The 9022-nt window shown below is 36.0% G+C and overlaps 1 protein-coding gene across 1 annotated transcript; it reads right to left on the bottom strand.

The window, feature by feature from the left end:
- Window positions 1-337: 337 nt before the first annotated feature.
- Window positions 338-3411, bottom strand: LOC110887894. The gene is made up of 6 exons (XM_022135455.2): window positions 3151-3411; window positions 1555-1728; window positions 1374-1466; window positions 577-645; window positions 419-488; window positions 338-351 (listed from the first exon to the last, which is right to left on the bottom strand). The coding sequence occupies exons 1-6, from the start codon at window positions 3409-3411 to the stop codon at window positions 338-340; spliced, it is 681 nt and encodes a 226-aa protein (XP_021991147.1).
- Between the last annotated feature and the right edge of the window lie 5611 nt (window positions 3412-9022).

The raw sequence follows: 9022 nt of genomic DNA on the forward strand, positions 1-9022 counted from the left end.
GGGTTTTTCTGGTGCTTTGTCTTTGGTCGATGAGGAAGAGGTGTCGTCGGCTGATTTGGGTTGAAGATGATCGAACACAAGGTGAGCCTTGCATTGAATCTTGAACATCTCAGCCCACGTGGTGTAGTGACCGGTTTCGATGTCAAGGGTGATAGGTATGAGGTTTTTAATGGAAGTGACGGTGACAGCGGGGTGTGGGGATGAGGAAGACATGATTGTGAGAGAAAGAAGGTTGCACAGACGGAAGGGGGAAGAGAAGGACCGATTATAGGTATGATACCATGAAAGGTTGTAAAATTCCTTGATCTTTCTCATTCACAATGATCATATATAAAGATTACAAGAGATCTCCTATTATGGATAGAATATTTACATACAAATAAACAAATATGGTTTCCTATTATATATCGGCTATTACCTGCGAACATATTTCCTTCTTCACCATGGTGTCCGAGGTCACTTCCTGTTGGTGCAAGAAGATGTGGACCCTGCAATGCCAAAGGTTGAACTCTAATCTATTATATGGTTCTATTAGAATAATCTGCTATTAGAGAGAAGATATATGAAGAGACTCACCAACTTCATTAGATTACTAAAGGAGTCCTTTGGTAAGTCGAATCCAATTGCAGCCAATTCAGCAACAGCCTGAGAACATATTGGAGTAATTAAATAAACAAACATACACCACAATATGAAGGAATGACGATCACTAATAGTCTTACACACTACACATTACGTGAAAATTGGATAGTTGCAATTGCAACTTCGGTTCAAATGCAATTTGCGACCGCAACCGTGGTCGCAAAAATCTTTGTGTGTAATTGAAATTGGGGACTACTTTTGCGGTTGCAAATGTTACCACGATTTGTGACCAAAGTTTTGCGACGACTTGCGACGGAAATTTAAAAATTAAATGATATTTTCGTATTTTTGATCGTTTTGCGGCGGATATGACATGATTGTTAACTTTGTGGCCGCAATATAAACTTTAATTTATTTATCTTTACCTATTTTATGCGATAAGTGTATGTGACTGTGTTGCAACGTTTGCAGTATTTGTGATCGATTTTCAACCAAACTGTATTTATTATTTCATTTTTCGACCAAAAAGGGCTCAATTTTTGCGACAATTTTGCAACCATTGTCGTTTTTTATTTATTTTGTAGTTTCAGTTCTTTTTTTTTTTTTTTTTTTACCGATTTGCAATTGAGAAAATGTAAAAAAAAAGTCAACTTTGCATTCAAAATTAAGTGGTCACAAATAGTGCAACCGTTGACCAGATTGCTAGCTGTCGATGGTCGTTAATTTTACAATCCGGTTGCAATATTTAATATTTTGGACCACAACTTTCAATTTATGTAACAATGACACACCTCTACGGTTGATATCATTTTAGATCCCCATGAATCCATGATCTTTTTCCATTCGGGGAAGCCTTCAGGTATGACTGGCTCAGAGTTCAATTCCTAGATTACAAACAAACACATACAAAACAAAGATTAATGACCAAACATGAAAACAGATTCATTCGAAAAGAGGGTGTATATACCTAACCTTAAATTGAGTTTTGGATGGTCGAGGGCCAACCCTCCACGTGTACCGTGACTTCAGATCTGGACCGGTTGGAATCTTAGGTTGTCGATCTTTCGGCAGTGCTCTCAACTTCTTTTGCATTTCAAGATCAACCAAGCTACGAGGTATTTCAACTCCTCCTGGTGTTGAACCAACCTGTTACATAATTTAGCTTCAAATTTGAACCTTTTTTTAAGGTCATTATTATTTTTATACGATGTGCAACTTTATTACATCAAAATCTACATGTAAATTCAGTAAATACTTACTGATATTTAATGCTAATCTCAACTGGTGTATATGATTCTTTCTATATAAAATGATTAATTAATTATTATTTTTTGATTTTGCACATATTTGTTAATGCTAGTTTGTTACAATTTAAATCAATTTAACTTTATTCAGTTTGCCTTAAATTACTTTTTTTTCGTAAAAATTACAAATAATGCATCTTTAATATATGCAAATTTGTGAGTATGCGTAAACAAGGAAACAATTTTAGTCATCAATCTTTTAATACATTGGAAGTGAGTGACAAAAAATTACAAATAATGCACCCTTGTTTAGAAAGTTTTATCTTCAAATTTAAGGACGGATCACTAGCATACATTAAAAAAAATCTTATTAAATACGTTGGTTATTACTTTTATTAGTTACAGGTTACCGACACCGACGGTAATCAGTTCAAGTTTATGATCTCTACCGATCACTAACAATCACCCCTAATGTAAAAAAAAAAACTCAATTTATTTTATTGGTGGTTTAGGTTATCTGCTCAGTCAATTCCTCTAACGATCACGACAAACTTTAAAATTGTAATCTTTCTTAATTGAACGTTCTTTTCGCTAGAAGTGTTTTCTACCTTTTATAGTAAGTGAAACCTAAAAATCATTTTTACTATTTTAGTGTCTTAGAGTATATTAGCGGCAACCTGTGGTTGCTAATAGGTCACCGCTAACACCCCGTCGCTAAAAGGGTGACCAACACGTGTCTTTTTTTCAAACATTTAATAATGACAGGTATTATGTTTTCTTATTTAAACACCTCTTCTTCTATCATTTTGTGAAATAATATAGAACCAAATGGGTCTTGTTTGGATCCGATTAAGATCGGAACCCATTCAAGATCCGGATTACATGAAATCCTTCCGAGTATTATCCATTGCAATCAAAAACCTGTATAGATCAAGAAAATACACAAACAATTCACAAAATCACTGCTAAACAAATGAGTATCACCAACGCCACCTGTCAAGTAATAGTATTACTTACAGACATGTCGTCCTTACAGACTTAAAATAGTTTTTTTTTAAGGTAGCTCTATTGTTGTTACGAAAAGTCGTCTCTAAAAGTTAATCTATAGGGACAACACCTTTAGAGACGACCTAAGAGACCTATTGGGACGGCCCTGTAGAGATGAAGCTTATGGAGACAACTAGTCGTCTCTATAAGCTGTTGAGACCTGTAGGGACGACATGTCCTCCCTAAAAGCTTAAAAAAATTTGTCCCCACAGGTCTATTTTCTTGTAGTGAAATAAAAAAGTCATTAGTTTTGTACTAATCCAGTGACCAAGTTTACCTGGTAATGCTGGTGAGGACGCTTTTGGACGCGCTTAACTTTTTCTGGTTGTTCGAAATACTTCTCCATCATATCGATAAATCGATCATTATCTTCGGTCGAGCATCGCGGATCTCTGACCAGAAGAGCTCCGGTTTCTTTCAGAATCCGGCTCACCTCTGAGCACACCGTTTCCAGTTCAGGATGCAGGCGTTCGTCGCAATTGAACTTGCCAGAAGCTGCGTCCATGTACAGTGTGAGGTCGATCACGGGTATCTCCATTTCCCTAATCAAAGTTGATCTAGAGAGAACTGAAGAAGAAGTAACTGATGTTGTATTAGACGGATATCAGTATTAAGCTAGATCTTATTATAAGTTATATCCGATATAATATAGGTTATATTATGTTTTTCTATTACTATTAGTTTTATCCTAAGTTAGGGCAGTTATTCTTAAACCCTCTGATGTATATATTAAACAGCGTATGTATCATTTAGATTTACCAATTCAATCTAGAACAAGATTATACATTCTGATCTATATCAGCGAATTCATTCCAATATAGTGGTATCAGAGCCACCGATCCGCAATCAAGTTTCAATTTCAAACAATTCACAAATTACACGATCACATCAGATCTCAGATCCGCAAATCTCTATTTCAACGATTCAACAAATATGGCCTCTAATGGTGGAATTCAAACTCAAATCCCAAAATTACTGGGACAAAATTACTATCACTGGCACATAAAGATGAAGGTATTACTGGAATCGCAGGACTTGTGGACAATTGTGGAGGAAGGCTATACAGAAATTGCAACAGGTGCACCAGTGAATGAAATGGTGTTTGAACGCATTGCAACATGCAAAACATCCAAGGATGCGTGGGAAGCTCTTCATAAAGTCTACAGGGGCGAGAATAGGGTTAAAATGGTAAGGCTTCAAACCCTAAGATGTGAATTCGATAGTTTAAGAATGAAAGAAACAGAAACTATAGAAGATTATGTTAACCGAATTACCATAATAGTCAATCAATTACGCATGAATGAAGAACGAATAGAAGAACAACGCGTAATTGAAAAAATATGACTAGGAAGTACGAATCGGTTGTAGTGGCGATTGAGGAGTCAAAAGATTTAAATGCAATCTCCACGGAGGAATTGCTAGGAATCCTTCAATCGCATGAATTAAGATTAAAGCAATATGATGATGATACATCAGTAGAACAGGCTTTTCAAGTTCAAGGGAATGGTTTTGATAAATCCAGATCATCTAGATTTGATAACACCGAAAAGGGACGAGGGAAAGGAAAGGGCAAATTTAATAAAATGATCCGATGTTATAATTGCCAAAAATTAGGGCATACGGCAAGGTTTTGCAATAAACGGGAAGAAGGTGATCGGTCAAACAATGCATTGTTACATAAAGAAGATGCAGAAGAAGAAACCGAGGATACCATGTTCATGATTTTCAACATGGAAGAAGTAGTTAAGGATGATTGCTGGTATCTTGATAGTGGATGCAGTAATCACATGACAGGTAACAAAAATTTATTTATAAACCTGAATGAATCAGAGAGACGAGAGGTTCGAACCGGCGATGACAAAAGACTAGAAGTTCTCAGATGTGGTGATGTCAATGTTAGAATTAAAGGCCACGAGAAGCGAATACCAAACGTATTTTATGTGGCTGGATTGAAACACAACCACTTAAGTGTTGGACAACTAGTGCAAAAGGGCTATGATGTGAGGTTTAATGACAAAGGATGCATTATTAATGATTCGTCTGGATGTTATATAGGAACCGTAAAGATGACAGGGAACAAAATGTTCCCGTTGAATCTAAAACATGACGTAATTCCGCGAGTATGTAATATGACTACACAAGATAACTCAACCTTGTGGCATCGGAGATATGGGCATTTAAACTTTGAAACTTTGCAAGATATGGGGGTGAATAAGATAGTGGAAGGACTGCCAAAGATTGCCAAATCACAGCACACATATGTGAGGGATGTATTTTCGGAAAGCATGCCAGAAAACCATTTTCAAAGAAGGCTACATGGCGAGCAAGAAAACCATTACAACTTGTTCACTCTGATATATGTGGACCCATGAGAACACCATCTATTGGAGGCTGCAAATATTTCATCACATTTATAGATGATTTCTCAAGAAAGACATGGTTATATTTCTTGAAGTTCAAATCTGAAGCACTATGTTATTTAAAGAACTTCAAACAACTGGTTGAAAACCAGGCGGAACACAAAATAAAAGGCATAAGAACAGATAGGGGAGGCGAGTACTGTGGACATGAATTTCAGAAACTTCTCAAGGATAATGGAATACATCATCAACTCACGACAAGCTACACCCCTCAGCAAAACGGAGTGGCTGAAAGGAAAAATAGAACCTTAATGGAATTAAGTAGAAGTATGTTAAAGATGAAAGAATTACCAAATGCGTATTGGGCCGAAGCAGTGGCCTGTGCTACCTACCTGTTGAACCGTGCAATTACTAAAAGTGTGCCAAAGTTAACTCCACAAGAAGTATGGAGTGGAAGAAAGCCAAATGTAGAGCATCTCCGCGTGTTTGGCTGTATTGCCTATGTGCATGTTCCCAAGCAAAATCGGTACAAGCTAGATGATAAGACTGAGCGGGTTATCTTTGTTGGATATAGCGAAAATAGCAAAGCATACAAATTATTCAACCCGATAACAAACAAAATGATTATTAGTAGAGATGTGATTTTCAGTGAAAATCAACATTGGGCAACCACTAAAGAAAATAATGGTGAATTCTGCATAGAGATAAGTAATACAAGTGAAGAAGACAGAAATATTGCAGTGGAAGATCAGATCAATGAACCAGTGATAAATGATGAAAGCAATGTGCAGTCTGGTAACATAGACGACGAAATTACTGAAACTCCTAATGAAGGTACAGTAAACAATGAAGAAACAATAAATAATGAAGATACTGGCTCCTCATCAGACTCGGAAAATGAAGTTATTTGAACTAAGCCGATAACTCAAGTATATCAAGACTCAACAGAATTAACCGATGCACAAGTAAAGGAACTCTATAAGAAGGATCAAGGCCGTTCGAGTGGAGTGGTAAATTTTGTTTTGTATGCGGATACGGATCCAACAACTTATGTTGAAGCGAGCAAAGAAGCAATATGGCAAGAAGCCATGGATAAAGAAATGGAATCGATTATCAAGAATGACACATGGGAATTAGTGGATCCACCTCCGAATCAAACACCAATAGGCGTTAAATGGATATATAAGACTAAGTATGATGAACATGGGGAAATAAGCAAGCACAAAGCAAGGTTGGTTGTAAAAGGTTATAATCAGAAGTATGGAATAGATTATCAAGACGTTTTTGCACCCGTTATCAGGTTTGATACAGTTCGACTTGTACTTGCACTAGCAGCACAATATGGATGGCACTTGCATCAAATGGATGTAAAAACTGCTTTCTTAAATGGATACTTAAAAGAACATGTTTTTATCGAACAACCGGAAGGATATGTTGTAAAGGGAAAAGAAAGAAAGGTGTGCAAGTTAAAAAAGGCTTTGTATGGTTTAAAACAAGCTCCGAGAGCATGGTACAGTAGAATAGAAGGATATTTTTACCAAAAATGGTTTCAAGAAGTGTGTTTATGAACATACTTTATTCACTAAAATATCCAAGGAAGGAAAATTAATCATTTGCTTGTATGTAGACGACCTCATTATTGCAAGTGATTCAATGTCAAGTCTTGAATCTTTCAAAGACTTAATGAAAACTGAATTTGAAATGACTGATATGGGAATCTTACACTACTTTCTGGGCATGGAAGTTTTATTTGACAACGGAAACATCATCCTATCTCAACAGCAATATGCAAAGGGTTTGTTAAGCAAGTTCAATATGTTGAACTGCTCTGGGATTTCAACTCCAATGGAGTATGGGTTACGGCTGTCCAAACATGATCCGGATGATGAGGTAGATCCCAATTTATATAGGAGATTAGTTGGAAGTCTTATGTACTTAACCAATACAAGACCGGACATAATGTTTGCAGTGAACAAAATAAGTCAATTCATGGAACAACCCAAGCGAAGTCACTGGGAAGCCGGGAAGAGAATACTTAGATATGTAAAAGGAACTCTAAATCAAGGACTTGTATATTCAAAAGGAGGCAAAGGAACACTAATCGGTTACAGTGATAGCGATTATGCAGGGAATGTTGATGATAGCAAGAGCACGTCAGGGTATGTATTTCAATTAGGAAAAGGAACGATAGCATGGCAATCAAAGAAACAAAAAGTAGTGGCTTTATGATCGACGGAAGCCGAGTACATTGCACTCTCCATGGCTGGTTGCCAAGCACTTTGGCTCAAAGGGATTCTAAACGAACTTCAAGAAGGAATCAAATGCCCAGTAACTATTTATTGTGATAACAAATCTACAATTTGCCTGGCTAAGGATCCTGTGTTTCATGGCAAAAGCAAACATATAAGGATCAAATATCACTTATTCGAGATTTGATCAAGAATAACAATGTTGATGTCTGCTTCTGCTCCACAGGAAGTCAAATTGCAGACGTTTTAACTAAGGCATTGCAATACAAAAGTTTTTCACGACTAAAGAATCAACTGCAAGTAGGTGATGGACATACCTGAAGAATCACCAACAACTCTGATCTAGCTTACGGGAGGGTATTAGACGGATATCAGTATTAAGCTAGATCTTATTATAAGTTATATCCGATATAATATAGGTTATATTATGTTTTTCTATTATTATTAGTTTTATCCTAAGTTAGGGCAGTTATTCTTAAACCCTCTGATGTATATATTAAACATCGTATGTATCATTTAGATTTACCAATTCAATCTAGAACAAGATTATACATTCTGATCTATATCAGCGAATTCATTCCAATATGTTGGACACTTGAACACATGAGTCATGCATGAATTTATAAAGGTGTGAACCAGTGTTTGAAGATTTTTTTTATGGTGGTGGGGATCTAGATTCATCACCATTCACCAAGATAGACCACACATTTCATCTAATTTGAGATAGTATACCAACTGAATAACGATTTGTACGTGAATATGTGAATATACGATTTTATAACCTTAAATGGGTAGTTCAATGGGAACATATGATTTACCTCTGAAAAATGTCTTAGTTTCAAGTCTCGTTTTCATCAGTTTTTTCTGTTATAGCCTCTTGAAGGTCACCTGCTTAGTGCAAGTTTTGATTTATCTAATCCTTTTGGTTAGCATGGAACCTAGTATATAAGGTGTGTTGTCAGTCGACCTTGCAGTTTTTAATTTTTATATGTTAGGTATGAGTTGTGGTTCCAACCCATAATCGATTGGCCAAGAAAATAGATGGAAATCAGATTAGAATTATAGAGGGATAATCAGACTAATTTCATAATTTTCATTCATAATCCCTAATGAAAATACTATTGGCTATTTATACCATGTGTAGTCATAAAGCTCTTTAGGGGGCGTTATGCGACAACAACTGGTGAAAAGGGCAAGAGAGGGGCTTTATGGAGCTTTATATCACAAGAGAGTGTAGTCGTAAAGCCTCATACCTAACATTACTCAATTATTAATTTTCTAATTTTTATAATTAATTTGTAAATTTATAAAATTAAAAACCATTAAAAAAGTAAAAAAAACCATTTCATTAAATTAAAAAACATTACAATAAAATAAAAAAACTGTAAAACTCAAAGATTATACTTTTTTCGGTTCACTCATTTTGTTGTATCGCCATCTTCAACGCTTTTCCGGTTAGGTGGTCGTGCAGTTTCGAGTAGAATTCAAATTCTTTTTCTCATTGTCTATCCCGTATAATCTCAGTCACTTCCCGATTCTC

The sequence above is a fragment of the Helianthus annuus genome, chromosome 11 (genome assembly GCF_002127325.2).
Source record: "Helianthus annuus cultivar XRQ/B chromosome 11, HanXRQr2.0-SUNRISE, whole genome shotgun sequence".
Lineage (NCBI taxonomy): Eukaryota > Viridiplantae > Streptophyta > Magnoliopsida > Asterales > Asteraceae > Helianthus > Helianthus annuus.